Source organism: Schistocerca americana, chromosome 4 (assembly GCF_021461395.2).
Source record: "Schistocerca americana isolate TAMUIC-IGC-003095 chromosome 4, iqSchAmer2.1, whole genome shotgun sequence".
Classification (NCBI taxonomy): Eukaryota; Metazoa; Arthropoda; class Insecta; order Orthoptera; family Acrididae; genus Schistocerca; species Schistocerca americana.
The window spans coordinates 470,720,096-470,745,116 of record NC_060122.1 but is presented as its reverse complement, the minus strand read 5'-3'; the positions used below and the strand labels follow the sequence as shown (position 1 = coordinate 470,745,116).

Below are 25,021 nucleotides of genomic sequence, written 5' to 3'. Positions count from 1 at the left end.
AGCAGTCGCGCGGTTCCGGACTGCGCGCCTAGAACCGCGAGACCACGGCGGCCGGCTAAACAATGGAGCACGATGTGAGATGGTAGATGGTTTAGCTTTTTGATGAAGTTTACAAATAGACAAGACTCTTCGAATTCTCTTTTCCATATTGTTAAAATAACAAGTCGTCCGAAGAATATGATAACATTTTCTTGGACCAAAATGTGCGTAGCTGAAATGAATGTACCAAATGAGCTTATTAACAAAATCGTCAGGAATGCAAAGTACCCATAGCTTGTCATCAACAGTGCAGCGTTTGAAGAGTATGTAGATTCTAACCAGATAATAATGCCGAATCTGTGTGTGTTGTTTCATACCATTTACTTTTGATGTCTTTCCAAATCGGATCTTTATCTTGTTCATGAGCAATGTCCTTTAAAGATGTGGTGATTAAGTTTTCGAAGGCGACTTTCTGAATGTAAAGAATTCTGAAATTTTTCTCGAGGTTGCCTTCTGTGTTACTTTTCTCAAGCCCAGCCGGTGCGCGTGATAGTGCGTCCACAGCAATGTTATCCTTGCCGGGAATGTAGACTATTGTGAAGTGGAATTCTTGCAGAAACAATGCCCAACGTTTTAACCTGTCATGATTTAATTTTGAAGACATAAGAAATTGTAATGCACGATGATCACTGTATACTTTTACGTGCTTACCAGAAAGAAAGAAACGGGATTTGTTAAATGCCCAAACGATAGCTAAAGCTTCTAATTCAGTAACGGAATAATTTTTTTCAGATTTTGTTAGCACACGGCTAGCAAAAGCAATGGTTTTATGAGCAGTAGTGTCATTTTCTATGGCTTCTCGAAATAAATGGGCACCAAGACCAACTTTAGAAGAATCCGTGTTAAGGCAGAATTCTTGGACAGATCTGGATGAGATAGTATGGGCTCGTTAAGTAGCGCTTCTTTCAAAGAATTTAATTCCAGCTGTGCCTGTTCATCCCAGTTCCGAATAGTATTTTTTCCAGTGAGAGAACAAAGTTTTGGTGTAACTAGAATTTGCATATTCAGAAAACGACGGTAAAAATTTATAAGACCTAGAAAACTGAGGACTTGTTTTTTTGTGGATGGAACTGGAATGGCTCTGATTTCTTCTAACTTTTCAGGATTGTGCTGAATGCCTTCAGAAGAAATAATATGTCCCAAAAACTTCACCTTTGTCCTAGCGAATTCAGACTTTTCCAAGTTAACTGTAATTCCAGATTCTGCAGAAATACGTAACACACTGTTGGATGCGATTATGTTGTTCCCATGAGGCTTCTTCTATCAGAATATCGTCCACATATAAGGTGATGTGACGTTTTAAGAACTCAGGTAATATGGAATTTAGCCCACGAATGAATGCCGCCGAAGAAATGTTCAAACCAAAAGGATGTTTCCGAAACTGATAACAAACGCCGAAACAAAGAAAGGCTGTGTATTTTCTACATTCTGGATGAAGTTCCATCTGATAAAAGCTGGATCTGAGATCAATAGAAGACAACACCTTCACACCATTAAAATTTTGAAGAAGTTCTTCCAACGTTTGTGGCCTGTCTGTTTCAGGAATGATGATAGTATTGATTTGTCTCGAATCTAAGACAAGCCTGATCGATCCATTTTTCTTCTCAACAACATGTAATGGATTGTTGTATGAGCTTACTGCAGGTTCAATAATGCCCTCGTCAAGCATAGATTGTATTTCTGCTCTAACACGGTCCCTATAATGTGCCGGAATTACGTATGGTCTAACACAAAATTTAGTATTCTCACAAACACGAAATTGGTATTGAAATCCCTTGATTGTTCCTGTTTTGTGAGTAAAAGCTGTGGAATGTGCTTGTAAAATCTCAAAAAGGTCCTGCTTATCAGTCTCATTACAATTCTCAATTGTTTGAATTTTATTCTGAATTAACTTATTAGCATCAAATACGCCGTCGACATCATCCCTGTCAGTACTTGCAGAGTGATTATTAGTGTCAAGTTCCGTCGAAAATTCCGAACTGTTGTCTAAAAGTCGATTTATTTCCCCGTCATGGTTTGAGAGCCAATCTTCAGATTTCAAAGGTATTGACTTACCTTCTTTCTCTAAACTTATTTCAGCATCGTGAAAGTTTAAGATTTCTTTGTATTCATTCAAAAAGTCTACTCCCAATATAATTTCCGTCGACAATAATGGAACAATAAGGAAGTTCATAGAGAAGCTGTGGCTTTGACAAAAGAATTCTAAGTTGGTTTGTTGGCGTACATCTACACTTTTTCCAACGATTGTACCTTGTAATTTAATCTTACGTAACAGAAGCGTGGGGCAATCGTTCGATTTGTTGTATTTGCTAAAGGCTGTTTACTAATTACTGAAATGGGACTGCCAGAGTCAAGTACTGCCGTAAATTTTACGTCATTTACTGTAATGTGAATCACAAGATATGCAATGTTGTTATGTTTTACGTCGTGTTCCTGGAGTAAGATCTCCCTAATGTCTTCCATTTTTACATAATTACTAGCCACGGCAGCTACGTCTTCAGCTTCATAAGTACGTTTTGTGGCTGCCAGTGGTGTGAGTCATTGCCAATTGTCTCTTTGTTGGCGCGCGTCGTTATTGGGATTTGGAGATCTAACTTCTACAAATTCACCTTGTCGAGAGGGCCCTGCCCTGTTTGAATCCTGCGAGTTCTGATGAAATTCAGGTCTGTCGTTTTGTCGTTAGTTTACATAGTTTCTTTTTTGTCGGTCATGTGTGGAGAATTTCTCCCGGAATCGTAACTGCACGGTGGACCGTTGCGTCTTAAGTTATTTTGTCTCCCTTGATAATAATTATTTTCGTTGCCATATTGTCTGTCTCTGACTGTCTCTGTGATATTCATTACCGCGGAGAGGTGATCTTTCCCTGTAATTATTACTACTCTGCCAACGGTTGTCATACGGGTGGTGTCTGTTTTGGTCACGATTTACATTGTAAGAATAGCCTTGTCGTGTCCAGTTATTATTTCTGTTATCGCGGAATTGTGACGGATGTGACCTGTAATTGTTGTGCTCCTGTTTTCGAGTTCCGCGATTGTCAGTGCCAAATTCCAATTCTTGTAACAGTCGCTGAAAAGCTTCAATGTCGTCTTTGCAACGTCCCACCAAAATACACTCCTGGAAATTGAAATAAGAACACCGTGAATTCATTGTCCCAGGAAGGGGAAACTTTATTGACACATTCCTGGGGTCAGATACATCACATGATCACACTGACAGAACCACAGGCACATAGACACAGGCAACAGAGCATGCACAATGTCGGCACTAGTACAGTGTATATCCACCTTTCGCAGCAATGCAGGCTGCTATTCTCCCATGGAGACGATCGTAGAGATGCTGGATGTAGTCCTGTGGAACGGCTTGCCATGCCATTTCCACCTGGCGCCTCAGTTGGACCAGCGTTCGTGCTGGACGTGCAAACCGCGTGAGACGACGCTTCATCCAGTCCCAAACATGCTCAATGGGGAACAGATCCGGAGATCTTGCTGGCCAGGGTAGTTGACTTACACCTTCTAGAGCACGTTGGGTGGCACGGGATACGTGCGGACGTGCATTGTCCTGTTGGAACAGCAAGTTCCCTTGCCGGTCTAGGAATGGTAGAACGATGGGTTCGATGACGGTTCGGATGTACCGTGCACTATTCAGTGTGCCCTCGACGATCACCAGTGGTGTACGGCCAGTGTAGGAGATCGCTCCCCACACCATGATGCCGGGTGTTGGCCCTGTGTGCCTCGGTCGTATGCAGTCCTGATTGTGGCGCTCACCTGCACGGCGCCAAACACGCATACGACCATCATTGGCACCAAGGCAGAAGCGACTCTCATCGCTGAAGACGACACGTCTCCATTCGACCCTCCATTCACGCCTGTCGTGACACCACTGGAGGCGGGCTGCACGATGTTGGGGCGTGAGCGGAAGACGGCCTAACGGTGTGCGGGACCGTAGCCCAGCTTCATGGAGACGGTTGCGAATGGTCCTCGCCGATACCCCAGGAGCAACAGTGTCCCTAATTTGCTGGGAAGTGGCGGTGCGGTCCCCTACAGCACTGCGTAGGATCCTACGGTCTTGGTGTGCATCCGTGCGTCGCTGCGGTCCGGTCCCTGGTCGACGGGCACGTGCACTTTCCGCCGACCACTGGCGACAACATCGATGTACTGTGGAGACCTCACGCCCCACGTGTTGGGCAATTCGGCGGTACGTCCACCCGGTCTCCCGCATGCCCACTATACGCCCTCGCTCAAAGTCCGTCAACTGCACATACGGTTCACGTCCACGCTGTCGTGGCATGCTACCAGTGTTAAAGACTGCAATGAAGTTCCGTATGCCACGGCAAACTGGCTGACACTGACGGCAGCGGTGCACAAATTCTGCGCAGCTAGCGCCATTCGACGGCCAACACCGCGGTTTCTGGTGTGTCCGCTGTGCCGTGCGTGTGATCATTGTTTGTACAGCCCTCTCGCAGTGTCCGGAGCAAGTATGGTGGGTCTGACACACCGGTGTCAATGTGTTCTTTTTTCCATTTCCAGGAGTGTAATATGTCGTAAATTTTCAGGCAATTTGATTAAGCAAATCCGGATGAGTTCTGAGGGGCTGTATGGGTTTGACAGGTACTGATTCTTGTGTAACATGTCTTCAAAATATTTCACAAGACTGGGAAATTCAGATTGTTCGAAATGTTTCATCATTATGATGCTATGTTTTACTCAGTCTTGTGTAGCTTGAGACCAGTATGTTGAGAAGAAGGCACGATAAAATTCTCCTTCACTGTGACAATCGTGAATGACCGATCGCATTCTCACAGCTGGTTCATCCTCTAAGTAGCCACACATAAATTCTAACCTGTGCTCCAATGACCAGTTGGGAGGAAAACAATGAGAGAATTGATGGAGCCATGCTTGTGGATGAATGTCGTTGCCAGAATTCTTAAATGTTTTGAATTTATGTGTAGTAATGAACAGCTTATAGTCAAAATCATCATGTCGGCGAGTCGCATGTCGGTCATTGTTACTTCGTTTCGTTGATTCCATCTCAAAATTCGGTGTACCTTGCCAATTTCTTTCATAATTTCCGAAGTGCCCTGTGTTATTATTTTGTCGCTGTTCTATATTTCTATGTCCCTCTTCCCGTGTTGAAGTGTGAGTGTCCTCTGAAATATGTAATTCTTGTATTATTTGTGCCAACTGATCTTGTACTTCCCACATTTCTCTTTTGTGTTGCATATTGATTTGATTTTGATTTTGTTTGAATTTTCTGATTTGTTCATACCTTTCTGTGCCAGTGAAGGCTACGGGTCTTGTGTCATTCAGATCATCATCTACCTTTGTAAATAAGTTAGTGAACTGATCCGATAGTTCGGCTACTTTATCCGACAGTGAACTTATTTCGTCAGTGTGTTTTTCTGAACCAAGTTTCAGGGTGTCCATTTGTGTCGAAATCATATCTACTGTGTCCTTTAAGTTTTCCTGGGTTTTTGCAAGTTGCGTAACCGAATCAGTAGATGCAACTGAGTCAATTTTAGCTTACAAGGCGTCGTGATTTTCATGAACAATAGTTTGCAGTTCCTTTATGGCTGCTTCGTGATTCTGTAATGCATTTTCATGACGCCAAAAAATAGGTTGGAAATGCTCACAAATTTATGTTTTTACGTCATTGCAGACTTTTTGACATTTAGATTCGATTTTAAGTAACTCAGCAGTTAAACCTTCACGTGTTTGTTCAAGCTTGGTGTCTAACTTTTGAAGCTGTTGCTGTGACTGTTTTTGATTTTGTTCCATTGCGTCTAACTTTTGAAGATTTTGTTCCATTGTGTCTAACTTTTGAAGATTTTGTTCCATTGTGTCTAACTTTTGAAGCTTTTTTCCCATTTGTTGCATTAATTATAATAACAATGCACTGGTAGCTGAAACATGTTCCTCAGTGCTATTCGGCAGTGCATTTGAACAGGCAATATTCGCATTTTGAAAAGCAAAAATGTGTCTTGACTTATTTCAGGAAACGATGAGGACGCAAAACCTGAATCTACAGTATTTGCAACATTGTTTCCTGTCATTTCGGAATCCTGAGGCGAGCTGTTGCCGACCGATCGATCGATAATGCTTCCCTGTTCACCATTTGTTTCGCTGTCTACGCCATTATTTGCCGCCTGCTCCATTTCCCTATGCACACTTACCAAATTACTACTTTGAATGTCCGTTAATTCATAACACAGTGGTGCTGATAAGCTACGCTCGTCGTCACTATTATTTCACAGTTTACTTTGGAGCCTAGTGTTACGTTTTTCACACGCCATTATTGTCACAATATTTCACACGATAACACAGAAAAGCACAATTTGAGGAGCAAAATAAGAAAACACATTAACATAGCACTGAGAATAATATCTAGTTAATTGCAAGTGCAGCTGCGAAATACTTGGTGCAAATCTGCATGCATGCCACAACTGTTTTACTGTACAACAATGAAAAGCTACAACTACAAGGGAAATTTTCTCTATAATTACGCACTACCAATAAACAATAGCTACACTAATTACACAAACCACAAGAAAAAAATCAGAAGATTCCTGTGAGGTATCCTCGGCTAAGGGTCGACATATGAAACGTCCCCTTACAAAAATTATTGAATTACTGTGCTGGTAAACCCCATTACGTTATTTGATTTTCAAACAGCTGAGCAGAACTGAACGTACTCAGACATTTCGCTCTTTACTTATTCTGATCAACACTAAACTGACATACAATATTTTTAGCGCAACGAAATCTGACTTTCAAAAATCCCTACAAAAGAATGGCCCTGACTAACAATAACCTATACCTTTCATGAATCACTTACCTCACAAAAATCTTCGTTACTCGAACTACTGCAATACAGCGAGCGCCACTACTGCCAGCTAAAGAAAAGATTCTAACTACTGAAGGCCCTAACTACTGATAGGCATAGTTAGCAAATGAAAGACTTTGATAGAGAACAAACAATGTATTTACCTTAATAGTGTTCAAAAGTCATTATATATATATATATATATATATATATATATATATATATATATATATATATATATATATATATCAGTTCATGACATCCAGTCTTACAAATTTACTGTCTCTGATGGACACACGTCCAGATCATCCGCTCTCAAAACTCCATCTCTCTCTCCACATCCACCACTGCTGGCGGCTCACCTCCAACTGCGCAACGCTACGCGCTGTTAACAGCCAACTGCCCAACACTACAATAGCGACTATTTCAACAATGCCCACCAGCCACAGACTGCACACAGCACAGCCAGCGATTTTCATACTGAGCGCCAGGTGACATTACCAACATAAAAACCTAAACAGCCTACTTACAAATTCAGCGGCCGTACCCAGGCTCTGTTACGAAGCTGAACCGATAAAGTCCAGCTGAATTTACCAGTGTGCATTTGTTGCAGTTACACTGACATTAATGCAATCTAGAAATCACGCATGTTTAGGAAAAGTGGTTGAAGATACGTGGAATGCTGACTATCAAACGTAACAAAAATGAAGATAAAAACCATTTAACTAATTCGGTTCCCTTTTTCATGATAGAAGTTCAGGGTGACAATTATTGAACTATATGAAATAAAATCGTCATAACTTCTGAACGGTTTGCTTTAGAACGTTCAAACTGCGCGAGTGGCCGTGCAGCATGATGGGAATTAGTATGTGCATACAATGTGCACGTGAAAATGTCACGGTACAGTGTGCCTGAGCATATAGCGCTTGTGAAGGCCTACTACCCGAGCAATAACAGTCCAAAGCAGTTTGCGACAAGCTCAAGCTGAAGACAACTGGTCCAAGTGTGCTAACAATCAAGAATTTGATTCGCAACTTTGAGAGAACGGGTAGTGTTCATGATGACAGTGTTGGCAATGTCGGTCGCCCAAAAAGGGTGAAAATGCCTGAAAACATCGAGAAGGCACGCGCTGTGACTCAAACCAGCCAGAGGATATCGATCGGATGAGCTGCACAACAGGTGGGAATCAACAGAGAGACACTGCGACAAATTGTTGAGGACCTGCATCTCTTCCCATACAAAATTCCAACTCATTAGCCATTAAGCCTCAGGGCCATGGAACGGCGGCTGTGTTTCGCCAACGCTATTGACCACAGAACTGACGAACAAGACTTTGATGTGAACATGGTTTGGTTTAGAGACGAAGCCGACTTTCATTTGGATGGGCTCGTCAATAAGCAAAATTGACGCATTTGGGGGACTGAGAATCCGCATTTCGAGATCGAGAAGTCTCTTCACCCTCAAGAGGTGACTATGTGGTGTACAGTGTTCAGTCACGGAATAATCGGTGCGATATTCCTTGATGGCACAGAGATTACCGAACAATACGTGAAGGTTTTGAAAGCTGATTTCATCCCTATTATCCAAAGTGACCGTGATTTCGGAAATATGTGGTTCACGCAAGGTGGAGCTCGACCCCATCGAAGCAGGAGACTTATGTCCTGGAGGAGCACTTAGGGGATCGCATTCCGGCTCTGGGGTACCCAGAGGCCGCTGCCATGGGACTCGATTCGCCGGCATAATCTCCGTGACTGAACACATGCGACTCTTTTATGTGGGGCTATATAAAAGACAATGTGTACAGCAATAATCCCTTAACCATTGCTGAGCTGAAGACAGCCATTCAGGAAGTCATTGTTCTGACACTTCAGCGGGTCATGCAGAGTTTCGGTATTCGTCATCGCCAATGATGGCAGGCATATCGAACATGTCATAATCTAAATCCGAATATCTGTCGTGACCTTCACATGTTGAATAAAGTGTGTGCACGCCGTAGTTTGTAACTAACTCACTTTTTTTTCATATGGTTCACCCTGTGTGAGAAAGCATAGACAGAGAAAAGACATTCTATAGTATCTTCATAAAAATACAAAATCGTGTGATACATGGATTGACTGTCACCTTTCAAAGGGACAGTATGATATGACATCAGGGAAGAACATCCGTGGTCTTACAAGGTGCTGTAGAAGGTAAAACCGGTGAGAGAAGACAGAGAGAGAAATACGCGCAAGAAATAACGGAGGACGTAGAATGCAAGTGCGACTCTGAGATGGAGAGGTGAGTCGCAGTGAACCACTCAGAAGACTGATGACACAAAAAGAGGAACTTATTGAATGCCTCCGGGAAGTCAAGGAAAGATCAGTAACATTAGCGCCGTTACTTAATATGATCTCATGGACAAACAGAACGACCCGAGTTTCACAGGAAATCGATGTTAGTTCTTATAGAGAAGTTTTCTGTTCTCCAGAAACGCCATAATGGGTGATCACGAAAGATTCTGATAATTTTATGTATGACATCGGCGGTATAAAGCTGTTATGTGCATCAGTGTCCGACGATCCCTAGAAATGGGAATGACTTGTGCTTTTTCTTCGGATCGCCTGGTGTCATTAATTTATAAGGGTTTTGGTTTCTGTATCACTGTGCCTTATGGCTACTGATTCGTGATCTGTTAGATTTTCGGTTTTTTTTATATTACGTAGATCAAGAGAAATATGTTTGAATTGGCACATATTCAAAACAGATTTAGGTTTTTCAACCTCCAGCATCTTTCATTTTCATACAACATAATTACTGCAGCCGTACCTGAGTGACGAGCATACTATTTCTTTCAACACTTACATGTGAACTACTCAGCCCTGAAATCTCTGTGTTCTTTAGATTTGAATAATGTTCTACCTATTTTGTGATTGTTACAATATAATTTAATGTCATTTTTAATGTTATCTTTCCGTCGTAACATGTCTGTTATTTGTTCAAGGTATCACGAGTCACAGGCTACCAAATATTAAGGACACTGGAGATTTAATCCTGTCACTTATGTGTCAATATCACCGCCCATGTGTATAGATAAGCATGGTGCTCTCAAGAGTCATAAAAATTACAGCGTTATCCATAATGGGTGTGTCTCTGAAACACGTGTTATTGGACGCTTCATACTAGATTGCATCAGCTCTGCTTTTCCATCCCACCTGCGTTATCACTCGGCATACACCACAGCAAGCTAGACTTTCAAGTGCCTGGCTGTCTTTGCACGCTACACCTCATATTGCATCAGCTTTGTTTTGGTGCCGCGAAAGCGGTTGCAGGCAGTTTACACCATAGAGAATAATCACCTTAGGTCGCTAACAACAAGTGATCCTTGTACCCCACATCGCGTATTGCATCAGCTCTGGAGGAAGAGCCGTGGGAAGCCCCACCTACCAAATCCCTGTCACTCAACTGGCAGCTGCTGCTAGGGCGTGTCATCGCTCATGGGACCACCACACTGGTAGGCGAAGTGCGAGATCTGTCTGGAGCGAAGTGCGAGATCTGTGCGCAATATTTATGTAGCACTCAGACCGTACTTTGTTACATCGAGATGATTTAGATCAGAAGTCTTGTCTTAGTATTGGACGTGTAGCTATGTTGAATGAAACGTGGACGATAATACGAGTAGTTACTAGCAAGAGAATGGAAGCTTCGAATGTGGTGGTACAGAGCATGATGAAGATTAGATGGGTAGATCACGTAACTAATGAGGAGGTACTGAACAGAACTCGAGAGAAGAGGAATTTGTGGCACAAGTTGTCTAGAAGGAGGGATCGGTAGGTAGGACATGTTCTGAGGCATCAAGGGATCATCAATTTAGTGTTGGAGGGCAGCGTGGAGGGTATAAATCACAGAGGGAGGTCAAGAGATGAATACACTAAGCAGATTCAGAAGGATGTAGGGTGCAGTAGTTACTTCGAAATGGAGAAGCTTGCGTAGGATAGAGTAGCATGGTGAACTGCATCAAACCAGTGTCTTGACTGAAGACCTCAGTAACAACAACAGACCGTACAAGAACGTCAGTATACGGTATCTGTTTGTGTAAGGAGTCACACTACTGAATGCACATAACTCCTCCTTCAGACACAAGTATTCTGAACAGAATGAGCTTCTGCAGGTCAAATAACATTGATCTCGATAACATCGATGATGCTAAACCCAACTTGCGATCTGCTCACATGGTAAGGTATGGTTGATGGAAGTCAAGTAGATGCAGTACTTCTTGACGTTAAAAAAGCATTCGACTTAGTACATCATCCACGCTTTTATCGGCCACATGGGGAAATCAAACGAAATTTGTGACTGGATTAGGGATTTATTGGTAGAAAGGACGCAGCATATTAACTTGGATTCAGATTCATCAACAGACGTAGAAAAAACTCCAGGTGCGACCCAAGGAAATGTAGTGGGATCCTTGCTGTTCGCGTTACATATTGATAACGTGACAGAAAATATTAATAGTAACCTCAGAATATTTGCAGCTGATTCAGTTCACTGTAATGAAGTACTGTTTAAAAAGAACTGCACAAATATTCAGTCAGAATTTGATAAGATTTCAGAGTGGTGCAAAAACTGAAAATTATCTTTAAATGTTCAGAAATGTCCACTTCACAAAACGCGGGAAAGTAGTATCCTGTGACTACAATACCAGTGAGTCACACCGAGTATCTGTTAGTTCATGAAAATACTTGAGTATAACAGTTGAGTAACCACATAGGTTCACTCGTAAGTACAGCAGGTGGCAGGCTTCGGCTCATTGGTAAGATAGTGGGGAAAAGCAGTCAGCAAAGGAGACTACCTACAAAACACCCGTGCTGACAATCCTAGAATATTGCTCAAGTGTATGTAACCCCTACCAAATAGAAGGCTGTGTTGAACGTATTCAAACAAGGGCAACTAGAAAGCTTATTATTTTGAGGAAATGATGATTTATAGCTTTTAGGAAATGTCGAAAAATCATCACTGCATACCGCTCTATTACTCCAACTTTTATTGCACAACCGGTTTCAGTCGTTAACAGATCATCTTCTGGCGGCTGCATCCTATAGAAAACTAAAATAAGGCACAGTGCATCATCACAAAGACAATCGTCAATATAGTAAGCAATACTCATGATTTATTGATAACTTACACTTTTAAATCGTAGGACGCGACGTTCAGGATGTTGGAGAGGTAGGACGATATCCCGTACTGCACCAAAGAGCAGTCATATATTGTCAACATTCGACATATGGTACTTTAATATTACGGACTCAATGATAAAATACAAAGTATAAGTGGAATACATGAACACAGATTATTTTGGAAATGACGCTGGTCTCAGCAGATTACAACATTGTATAAATAAGGTAGAATGTTGTTTTACATCCGCAAACTTGAGCAAACGTAAAAAGGGGAAACATAAGAACATTATTGTCTCAAGATATCGTTAAACACCCCATATTGTCAAAACATTAAGGAAATTTTCCTCACAGCCGTTTGTCATGGAAAAGTACGACATACTATAAACTGAAATATGTAGAAAAATGGATCACATATCTTGACAAACCAACAAACACGTTTAGTAAAACAATTTCAGAAGCCTGACGTTATCTTACGTGGTGCCATCATCAAATGTGTGTGCACAAAACTTGAAACCATTTCATAGTATTCATGAGTAACATTACATAAAATTAATATACCATAAATAAGGAAAAATGAAACTGCAGTCCATGTACAAAAAATAAAAACAGACAAGGGCTCATTCCGTTCCATCTTACTCGGAGATTTTAGAAGTGGTTACAGTTTTTTATGGTTTTGATTAGTATGTGAACGCATTGCACGCGGCGTATCTCGTCAAAGCTGAAATAAAAAGGTTCCAGTGACTTCTCATAGTATCATTCAGCAATTATCACACGATTGTTGTAAGTTTAAGAATGGAGGAATCTAAGGTTCTCAGGTAACAATGATTTTAACTGGCGTATCAGATGCCACATTTTTCGACACACAGGGTAAAAAAAAAAAAAAGAATACAAAGGCTAGTGCGACGTTTTTAATATTAGTCCTTACTGCTCACTCCTACATCACGTAGTCGACTAATAGAATTAAAAGGTATATGATAATGTGTGCGGGAAAGATACAGTATGTGACATGCATCCACGCAGGGGGAGTCTCGCAAAAATAGGTAAGGAAGCAATATTAATGCAAGATATCGTACTGAGTATGTGATTAGATTCGTGATTTGCCGACGGTTACCATATAGTGCGATACAAAAATGTATGAAAATAGCATTTCCTGAGGTATAAAATAGAAAATAATTTAGATTCCCCGGAAGAAAACGAGGTGAGGTTGTGGCTCATTAACAGAATATTGAGAATTTGTAATTTCTATACGACACAGTCTACATATTCATCTACAACTGTATAATTGCATCGTCAAAAGCACTGTATATTGCATATCCTTGAACACTTTGCACAAGTATTTGCGACTAATGGAGCGTAATTCTCTGAGAATGCCAACTACTCATCCTGGCGTATCGCCCGCCATATTATTATTCAAACAGCAGTTGTTCAAAGCACACGAATTAAGTACCTACATGTAATATGTCACCAACCGTATTGAAGAATCATTCGAGGGGGGTTTGTGTAAGTTATTTCTTCTATGTGTGGAGTACATTTCCTAAGCATTCTTCTTATGGATCTCATAGTGTCATCTGTCTCAACTATATATTTATGTGGTCGTTCCCCTTCAAATCGCTTTGGAGGTATACTGTGAGATATTTTATTGTTATGAGTGTTGATAAAGACTGACTGCCAATTCTGCGATTAAAAATAATGGGTCTTTGTGTCTATTTATGCACGTCACGGTACATTTATTTATGTGTAGAGTCAACTGCCGTTCTCTGCTCGATCGGCGGATTCTCTTTAGGTCCTCCTACACTTCGCTATAATTTTTGACGATTTAACGCGTGAATTGGACATAATTTGGCACGATAACCCTCAGGACGACATCCACGAACTGTCAATCACTACCAAGCCGAATAACTGCTTGCATTGGGACCAGAAGTGGACTGACGCGTCATTGACTTGTTCAGTTTGTGAAGCTCTTCCTCTTGAATAAATCATCCTTTTTTTTCTGGAATTGAAATCTTTTGTTTGTCTGTACATTCGGATGGTTCTTTCCTGGTGCGTCTTTTTTTGTCGTAGAGTGTGCTTCCTGCCCAAATCGACAGACTTCGCTAGTAACTGGTTGGACCATAACTTCAATCTCCATGAAGCTTAGACGCAAACATGGATTGATAACACTCCACCAGGGCTTCAAGTCAACAACAAACCACGGAAACTTGATCTGCTCCTTAGGACATGGAGTACACTTAACAGGATCTAGACTAACCACTGGATACGAGGTGACATATTATACAGGAGCGGCTGCGAACCTATGGTACACAACCGAGTGTAGGATCTGAATCAGAGGCTCACACGGTTCTGCGACCGTGTAGGCTGCAGATTCCTCTACTGGCGCCACAGCGTGGTGAGTTTTCGGGTTCCACTTAAAAGACTTACACTACACACAAAAAGCAGAAAGCGTTACACGGGTAACGGGGGGCTGTGTGGAGGAGACTGGGTTGTTTTTTAGGCTAGAGGGTCTTGCGAAAGTACAGAAAGGGCCACAGTCACAAGGGGTACAGAACAGATACAGGACGAGGGTAGGCACAGCAACAATCAGTATTGTAGTTGAAACTCGTCGTAGCTGTGTTGGGAAAAAACCAGAGCACCAACCGCTACTAGAAAGCACAGAAACTCAAATCGTTATAGCTGGCCAAAGCAGGAAATAAGATCAGCAGAAATGATTACAATTGACCTAATAGTATTGAGAAAGGATAGGTTGAATAGCGTTAGTCTTCGAGCGTTTGTGCTGTTAGAAGTGATTTATCTTGTGGTGAAATCGAAGTTGACAGTTTCTGTTAGTATGGGTGGACGTTATACTTGACAACAGGAGAAAATTAATAATTGGTTCCTTTTACTGCCCCACTCCCCCACCCACCCGACTCAGATGATTCCGTTACCGGACAGTTCAAAGTAATCTTGTGTCTCATTTCAAATAGGTATCCCACTCATAAAATTATAGTTGGTGGGGTCTTCAAAAAGAGTCGTCCAAAGGCAGAAAACGTCGTCCGAAATCGTACTGAATGTTTTCTCAGAAAATTGATTTGAATAAATAATTCAGAACCCCACCCGAAGTGTAACTGATTGCGAAAACACACTTTACCTCGTAGCGACAAAGAGTCCTGAGCAAATAGGAAGCATCATGACGGATACAGGGATTAGTGACCACAAGGCTGTTGAAGCTAGATTGAATACCGTAACATCCGAACTCGCCAAAAATAAACGCAAAGTACTTCTACTTAAAAAAGCAGATTAAAGTTCGCTTGGCGCCTCTCTAAGAGACAGTCTCCACTCCTTACAATCTGAACATGTCAGCGCAGACCAGATGTGGGTTAAATTCAAAGGACACAGTACAAACCGAATAAATTAATAAGAGTTACACAAAACAGGCCAGAGCACTGTTGCAGAAGCAACAGAAGAAGCAAGCCAAATTTAAAAGAACGTAAAATCAACAAGATTGGCGTTATTTTACAGAATCTCGAAACTCAGCGCGGACTTCAGTGCAAGATGCTTTTAATAGTTTCCACAACGAAACTCCGTCTCGAAATCTGGCAGAAAATCCAAAGACATTCTGGTCATATGTAAAGTACACCCGCGGCAGGACATAATCAATACCTTCACTGTGCGACAGCAATAGTAACGTTACTGACTATAGTGCCCCACTAAAGCAGAGTTAATGAATACGGTTTTCGGAAAGTCTTTCACCAAAGAGGACGAAGTAAATATTCCATAATTTGAATCAAGAACAACTGCAACATGAGTAAATAGAAGTCGGTATCCTCGGTGTAGTGAAGCAGTTTCAATTACTTAATAAAGGCAAGGCCTTCGGTCCAGATTGTATACCACTTAGGTTCCTTTCAGAGTGTGCTGTTACAATATCGCCATAGCATACTTAGCAATCATGTACAGTCGCTCGCTCGACGGAAGATCCGTACTTAAAGACTGGAAAGTTGCACGTGTCACACCAAAACACAAGAAGGAAAACAGGAATAATCCGCTGGATTACAGACTTATATCACTAACGTCGATTTCCAGTAGGAGTTTGCTGTGTTCTAACATTATGAATTACCTCGAAGAAAACGATTTATTGACAAATAGTCACACGGGTTCAGAAAATATCGTTCTTGTGAAACACAATTTGCTCTTTAATCACACGAAGCAATAAGTGTTGTCGAAAGGGGAGCTCAAATTGATTCCATATTTCTAGATTTCCAGAAGGCTTTTGACACCGTCCCTCACAAGCGGCTTGCAATCAAACTGCATGCCTACGGAGTATCGTCTCCGTTGGGCAACTGGATTTGTGATTTCCTAACACAAAGGTCACAGTCCGTAGTAAATGGCGAAAAGTTATCTAGCGAAACAGAAGTGATATCTAGCTTTCTGCAAGGAAGTTTCATAGGTCCTCTGTTGTTCCTAGTATGCATAAACGATTTGGGAGACAATCTGAGCAGCCATCTTAGATTGCAATACCAATAGCGAAATGATTTAGACAAGATTTCTGTGTGGTGCAAAAAGTGACAATTGACTCTAAATAATGACGAGCTTAAGGTCATTAACATGGGGACTAAAAGCAATTCTCTGAATTTAAAGGCTGTCAATTCAAAATACTTAGGGATTACAGTTACGAATAACTTATAGGCTACTTGAACGACCATATAGACAATCTTGTGGGGAAAGCGAATCAAAGACTGCGATTAATTGGCAGAATACTTATAAGATGCAGCAGGTCTACTAAAGAGACTGCCTACACTACGCTTGTCCTTCCTTTTCTGGAATATTGCTGCGCGGTGTGTGATCCGCATCAGATGACGGAGGACATCGAAAAGTTCAAAGAAGGGCAGCTCGTTTTGTATTATCGCGAAATAAGGGAGAGAGTACCACGGATATGATAAACGAATTGGGATGGAAATCGTTAAACAAAGTCGTTTTTCTCATGAAATTGCTATCACCAACCTTTTCCTCCAAATGTGAAAATATTCTGTTGGTGCCGTCCTATATGGGAAGAAATGATCATTTTAAGAAAATAAGAGAAATTAGAGCTCATGCGGAAATATTTAACCGTTCGTTTTTCTTGCTCGCTTCTAATGTGGAACAATAGAGAAATAGCTTGACGGCGACTCAGTGAATCCTCTTCCAGCCGCTTAATGGTGAATTGCAGAGTAGTCATGTAGACGTAGGTGTAGATATACAGATGGGAAAAGACTACCACTGCCGATTGCACCTGTGGCTTTCCAAGGCAGACTATCAGACATAATGTTGAGAAGTACCCTGGAAATCTCTATCCTGGAAACTCCTCTGACTTCTTGGACACTGCAGCAGATGAGATCCGTTATACAAACAATATGTCTGTAAATTTGCAGGTTATGACATATTTTATTTGTTTTTCTAAAGTGATGTTTAGTTGCCATATAATTAACAATAATAGTAACAATAATATATGTACTCTGTTTCTAACTGTAATGCTTGTCTTATAGTGTTAATGTTTCAAGGTAAGATTATACCTCTAAATGAGTAGATTACAACAGTAGTTTCAATTCTTAAATCCGGCCAATAATTACGTGAAATATTAAAAATCAAATTTTCGTTATGGCTTGGAGCTGCAACTCATACATCTAATGTGAACCAGAACTCCATCGACAAACTTTCAGATGTCTTCAGACATGCCTTCTGAGTATTTTGGTATAAAGAACCCACAGCCTCCGGCGGCTCGTTAAAGAGTAATTATGTAATTATGGTTATTCGGTTTGCTACCTCTATAACCCTCGTTTCTATGAAAATACTTTCGCAACAGTGAAGAAGCAATAACCAAAACTTCCGAGGGTTGACTGAAAAGTAATGGCTCCACCTTCGTTAATTGGGTTTGGTTGGGAATATTTTAATAAATCAAACGCAGAAATAATTCTTAGAATGTGATCTTTAATTACCAATATTCACATTTCCACATTAACGCCAGCCAATAGGATACATTTCTGCCAACGGTGAACAAGCTTTCTGAAGCCGTCACGGAAGAAGTCGACACACTGTTTCCGCAACCACAATCTCACAGTTCTCTCAACGTCTTCATCAGAAGCATAATGATGTCCCCGCAGATGGTCTTTGATTATCGGGAACAGATGGAAGTCAGACGGTGCTAAATCTGGACTGTATGGAGGATGCCGTATGGTGGTGAGATTCAGTCTCTGAAGTTCTGCTGTGGTGTACGTGAAGTGTGTGGTTTGGCATTGTCGTACTGCAGGAAAACATTTCCCTTTTCCTTTCGGACCCTTGTTAGCCGTCGTTTCAGAGTTCGCAGCGTTGTGATGTAACGCTCTGAATTTATTGTTGTTCCACGATCAAGGAAATCAACATGAATAACACCATCTGCGTCCCAGAACACTGTGGCCACGATTTTTCCAGCTGAGGGCTGCGTCTTGAATTTCTTTTTCTGGGGCGAGTCTTTGCGTCGATATTCCATAGACTGACGTTACGTCTCCAGATAGTAATGGTGTACCCACGTTTCATCTCCTGTCACAATCGAAAGGAGAAAGGCGTCACCTTCATTCTCGTAACGCGAGAGTTCTTGGCAAATTTCAAGTCTGCGCACTTTCATTTCAGGAGACAGCATCCGAGGTACCCATCATGCACCTACCTTCCGATAGCCAAGAAAAGTAATAATGTGACCCACACGTTCTTGTGAAATGCCGATTGTGCTTGCAGTTTCTCTCCGAGTGATAGAGGATCGTCCTGATTCAATCTGTCAACATCTTGCTTATGAAACTCGGTGGTTGCTGTTGCAGTACGTCCAACTCTTTGTTTGTCACGCAGGTCAGATTTTCCCGCCTCAACATCTTTAAACTTCCTCGCCCAACGACGCACAGTACTCACATCAACACAATCACCACAAACTGAATCTCCTCTGGGGTCACACCTTCTACTGTCAAGAATTCATTGAGTGCACGTTGCTTAAATCGCATTGACCAACTTCAACAGAAGGCTCAGAGTGACTAAAATTACTAGAACCACCATGTGGCCGAATATGGGGATTGCACCCTTCCAAAGTCCTCCACACCTATAAATCCCTGACCTGGCCCATCCCCTGGTATTCAAATTTGGCATGGACATCTGCTCCTCCCTCCTTTTATCACGCCCTACAGATCCTCGAATGCCTCGCATTCTGCCTAACCTTTCGAGTCCGCTTCCCCACCTGCATCATCTCCCAACTTATAAAATTTGCTTCCCTCCCCTTCCACCTTGAACACCTCCAAATGTCTTACGTTACCCAAAAGCTCTACACTACCCACCCCCTGCTCACTGATGCTGGCACTCTGCCGCACCTCTACCACCACATTCCTTCAACATTACACTTTCCACATCCTCTCCCTTACCCGACCATGAATCCAGCCTGGTATATACACCTACCACATCTAAACAGAACTCACCCCACCTTTCCTGGTCTGGGATCCCTACCTTTCCACTCCCCTCCACCCAAATGCTAAGGCTTGGTCTGGAATGGCATTCCTCTTCACTCTCCCGCATTCCTTCACCAAACATCCACCCACACGAACACCCTCTTAAGCCCTACCCAGCTGCTACTTTCTCATGACACCCCTCTTCCTGGCAGTCTAGGCCCACTCTTCATTTCATGCATGTCTCTGTCTTAATTAGTCAACAAATCGCAAATCGGCCTTTCAATTTTTAACATGCAAATGCCCCTCATTCTTTTATCTTTTTTGAAACATTCATTTGCCATTTCATCTGTGCCAGTCTTTTACTTAACGTATCCTCCTTTTATACATTTTAAATTATGCAACTGAATCTACGTCTTTTTATTATGTAAAACATTCACTTGTCAATCACTGTGTCCAATTTTATAATTTGTCTTACACTTTGTACCCTCATGTGGCTGAAGAGCAGTGATTTATATTTCTCGGCAGCAAGCATTTTGGTGCGGATCACTGGGCTTGTGTTGTCAACTAGGCAGGAGTTCTGGAATAGGCCGACGATGTGTCTAGTCGCTTGTGGATGGGCAGGTCGTTGCGATGTCTATGAAGTGACAAGTTGCACCCTTGGACTTGAGTACTGGACCTCGTTCTGATATCGGTGAACCTTTTTGTTCAGTCTGTTTGAGCTGAGGTTCCTGGAGTTGTTCACTTTCAGACTACATTTATTTGGGGTTCCTTGCGATTCCGCAAAACTGCATGCTCTCGCTCGTGCGGTTTTTTTTTAAAAAAAGGGCGCACGAGCACCATGTGCACATGGTGGAATTATTAGAGACAATTTCTTTTTTTCTTTTTTGCCTAAGTAGCCGAGTTGACGTGCTGTCACGGAACATTCAAGCTGCGTAGTCCTTAACTGTGTCTTTCTCCTGTTGTAGAAGCCTATGAAAATTGGTTGGCATTAAGCTTGGACATGCTGCAAGGGTGTGATGGAGCAGGCAAGGTTTTAGACCTGCGGTCGTACATACCGGTGGAGCCTCTGTAGCCTCTGTAGCCCTGTAGCTGCGGTAACTTTGATTTGTAAGTAGGCTGTTTAGGTTTTTATGTTGGTAAAGCAACGTAGCGCTCTGTATTAAAATCGCTGACTGCGCTGTGTGCAGTCTGTGGCTCTCGTTGTTGGAAGTTATTCGCCTGTGAAGTGTTGCGCAGTTAGATGTGAACAGCCCGTAGCGTTGGGCAGTTGGAGGTGAGTCGCCAGCAGTAGTGGATGTGGGGAGAGAGATACCAGAGTTCTGAGATATTTATATGAGCGGACGATCTGGACGTTTCCATCAGAAAAAGAAATTTGTTAAACTGGATTTATATATATATATATATATATATATATATATATATATATATATATATATATATATATATACAGGGTGTTACAAAAAGGTACGGCCAAACTTTCAGGAAACATTTCTCACACACAAATAAAGAAAATATGTTATGTGGACATGTGTCCGGAAACGCTTAATTTCCATGTTAGAGCTCATTTTAGTTTCGTCAGTATGTACTGTACTTCCTCGATTCACCGCCAGTTGGCCCATTTGAAGGAAGGTAATGTTGACTTCGGTGCTTGTGTTGACATGCGTCTCATTGCTCTACAGTACTAGCACCAAGCACATCAGTACGTAGCATCAACAGATTAGTGTTCATCACGAATGTGGTTTTGCAATCAGTGCAATGTTTACAAATGCGGAGTTTGCAGATGCCCATTTGATGTATGGATTAGCACGGGGCAATAGACGTGGCGCGGTACGTTTGTATCGAGACAGATTTCCAGAACCAAGGTGTTCCGACAGGAAGACATTCGGAGCAATTGATCGGCGTCTTAGGGAGCACGGAACATTCCAGCCCATGACTCGCGACTGGGGAAGACCTAGAACGACGAGGATACTTGCAATGGACGAGGCAATTCTTCGTGCAGTTGACGATAACCCTAATGTCAGCGTCAGAGAAGTTGCTGCTGTAAAAGGTAACGTTGACCACGTCACTACCGAGCGAGGTGGCGCAGTGGTTAGACACTGGACTCGCATTCGGGAGGACGACGGTTCAATCCCGCGTCCGGCCATCCTGATTTAGGTTTTCCGTGATTTCCCTAAATCGTTCCAGGCAAATGCCGGGATGGTTCCTTTGAGAGGGCACGGCCGACTACCTTCCCCGTCCTTCCCTAATCCAATGAGACCGATGACCTCGCTGTCTGGTCTCCTTCCCCAAACAACCCCCCAACCACGTCACTGTATGGAGAGTGCTACGGGAGAACCAGTTGTTTCCGTACCATGTACAGCGTGTGCAGGCACTATCAGCAGCTAATTGGCCTCCACGGGCACACTTCTGCGAATGGTTCATCCAACAATGTCCCAATCCTCATTTCAGTGCAAATGTTCTCTTTACGGATGAGGCTTCAATCCAACGTGATCAAATTGCAAATTTTCACAATCAACATGTGTGAGCTGACGAGAATCCGCACGCAATTGTGCAATCACGTCATCAACACAGATTTTCTGTGAACGTTTGGGCAGGCATTGTTGGTGATGTCTTGATTGGGTCCCATGTTCTTCCACCTACGCTCAATGGAGCACGCTATCATGATTTCATACGGGATACTCTACCTGTGCTGCTAGAAAATGTGCCTTTACAGATACAACACAACATGTGGTTCATGCACGATGGAGCTCCTGTACATTTCAGTCGAAGTGTTCGTACGCTTCTCAACAACAGTTTAGGTGACCGATGGATTGGTAGAGGCGGACCAGTTCCATGGCCTCCACGCTCTCCTGACCTCAACCCTCTTGACTTTCATTTATGGGGGCATTTGAAAGCTCTTGTCTACGCAACCCCGGTACCAAAGGTAGAGACTCTTCGTGCTCGTATTCTTTTATTTAGCTGGCAGTACTGGCGCTCGCTGTATTGCAGTAGTTCGAGTAACGAAGATTTTTGTGAGGTAAGTTATTCATGAAGGGCATAGGTTATTGTTAGTCAGGGCTATTCTTTTGTAGGGATTATTAAAAGTCAGATTGCGTTGCGCTAAAATATTGTGTGTCAGTTTAGAAATGATCAGAATAAGTAAAGAGAAAACTGTCTCAGTGCGTTCAGTTTCACTCTGGAGTTTGAAAATCAAGTAACGTAGAAGTTTTACCAGCACAGTCATTCTTTACATTCAAAGGGGGAAGTTTCAGGCCTTACAGGATTTCATTACTAGAATTTGTTACAGATTATTTGCTGCATATTTGTAAGCTGCTGCTAATGTATCGAAGGTGCGTGAGCCCTGCGTCTAAGGTATCTTACTGGATTGTGTAGCAGTCAAGGTCAATGTGTGCCTGTGTAAGTTAAGAGTTGTTAAATAAACTCTGTATCAAGGTGCTCAGAGGCTGTCCACTTCCGAATCATTGTGTTCAAGTCTGATCTGCTCCAAAGGTTGCCTTCGTCGGCCTGTCCCTGTCCTGAAGGTTCCGCAGGTGCTGCTCAAGCGTTCGACCATGATGATCGCGGCAGTTTATACTAGGGATGGGAAAAACTGACCTGCTAAATCTCATCCTGGTATTTTAGTTCTGAATAACCGGTATTTTTCGGCCCTTGTTTGGTCTCGGTTTAAGAGGTGTTCTCATTTTTTACTAGAAACCGAGTAAAAAAAAAAAAACAGGTACATCGACTTGCCACAGCAGCAGTGCTAAAATTTTTGATTTTTAAACAAATCATGACGCTTATTTGTAAAATTTCTATTGCTTTGAATTACTGGATATTATAGAAATTGGGAAAACCGACCAGCACTATAGTAATAACAACACCTACGAATAGGGACTAGCCATAAACACAAGACATTAAGGAGACAATAACGGACCTGTTACCACGTGACATGTAGGATTGCCTAGTCCAAATACAGGAAAGCCGGATTGTGCGTTATGTTTAGTTGGATATTTTGCCTTAAAAGTCGGTTGGTCGGCTGACTGATTTGGGGCAGGGGACCAAACAGCTACATCATCGGCCCCGTCGGATTGGGGAAGAGTTGGGAAGGAAATCTGCCATGCTCTTTCAAAGGAAACAGCCCGACATTTGCCTGAAGTGAATTTGGGAAATTGCGGAATACCTAAATCAGGATGGCCGGACGCGGATTTGAACCGCCGTTCTACCGACTAAAAATAGGATTACAAATTTTAAATGGAAATAGTCAGCTGGATATTTTCAATCGTTTATTAATAATCAGTTAGTTTTTTTGCGATACCAGCCATAAACGTGCTTAATGTAAAAAACAGTCACTAAACATCCGTATAATTTAGCAATTATAATGGCAACTTAGTGCTCCGTCTTCTTATTTGCTGTATTCCTCCTAAGATATTATATCAAAATAAACTAAAAGTTCTTCACTAAACAATCTAAAGAACAAATACTCTTCTGGAAGTGAGAAGATATTCAGAAACTTTCATTTCAATTAGAATTATAAACAAATAATAATTATATGTAGTTATGTTATTACAATTGAATGTAGTTATTTTTCGTAGTTTGTGATTGCTTCTGTTTGCTATTTATTGCGTTCATGTGTCAATTAGGCGTTCATGAAACGGAACATTCACTCGACGATGGCATTATTGATCGGAATTGCAAAGTGATATTCTGCCAATTTAAATAATTAGGAATAAAACTTTTTATTCCGCACTTGCAAATGTCATCACTGTTAGGAGCGAGCCGTGGGCATCGTGGGATAGTGCAGAGGAGGACTGAGCGGGTTGGGTGAGCATCGGCAGTTTGGCGCATTTAATTCTACTTTGCCTCTCCCGCTGCCTAGCTTGGTTGACACTGTGTTGTGTCCATTCTCCCTAAGAAGAGAAACATAGGACACAGACGTAAGAATAGCATTGGTTTGTATAGCTATACGTCCTTATAGTATATCATCTCATTCCTCCTCATATTTACTACTCGTGCTTGCGTCATTTGCTTGGAACGGGCTTTAGTTGTGTTTTCCCTACTTCACCGCTAAAAAGACTAACAAAAGCCGTATTATCTGGTCGGACACGTCCGTAAAAAGTAGGACATGTCCAGCTAAAGCTAGACTCCTAGCAACCCTAATGGTGTGGCCTGTTAGAAGGTACTCGTTTATGTGCAGGGCACAAGGCTTGCTCCCAACAGGTCTATAAGGTAGTTTCTCTCTGTCATCCTCGGACATCAGTTGTACTGTAGAATGGTACCACCCTTAGTCCGTCGAAGTATTTTACGTAGTGCGGTAGCAAAGAAGCCCAGTGCTCCACTTACTTTAAAAGATTTAAAACGGGAGGAGGCACTGCAAACTTGTGACATCTTATAAGGAGAAAACATCTACTATATTCTTTGGAAGAGTAGGTGAATTTGATTGATATAACTATAACTTTATTGACGTGCTATAAACTTGGGATAACACTAAACGGTTAGTTCTGTGGCTGCTTCAGGGCGAAAATACATACCATCAAAAAGCGATGCTGCAAGGAAGTCATCAACTTGCGGCCTCTCGCTCTTGATGTTGCTGTGTCCATCTCCGTCTCCTTCAACTTCGCAACT

General features: G+C 42.1%; 1 protein-coding gene across 1 annotated transcript in view; it reads left to right on the top strand.

Moving 5' to 3' along the window:
• LOC124613553 overlaps positions 1-20,492 on the top strand; it is a 64,953-nt gene extending 44,461 nt beyond the window's left edge. The window contains exon 2 of the mRNA XM_047142267.1: positions 20,386-20,492. Coding sequence (XP_046998223.1) covers positions 20,386-20,492 — 107 coding nt within the window. The remainder of the gene's footprint in view (positions 1-20,385) is intronic.
• The last annotated feature ends 4,529 nt before the right edge of the window (positions 20,493-25,021 follow it).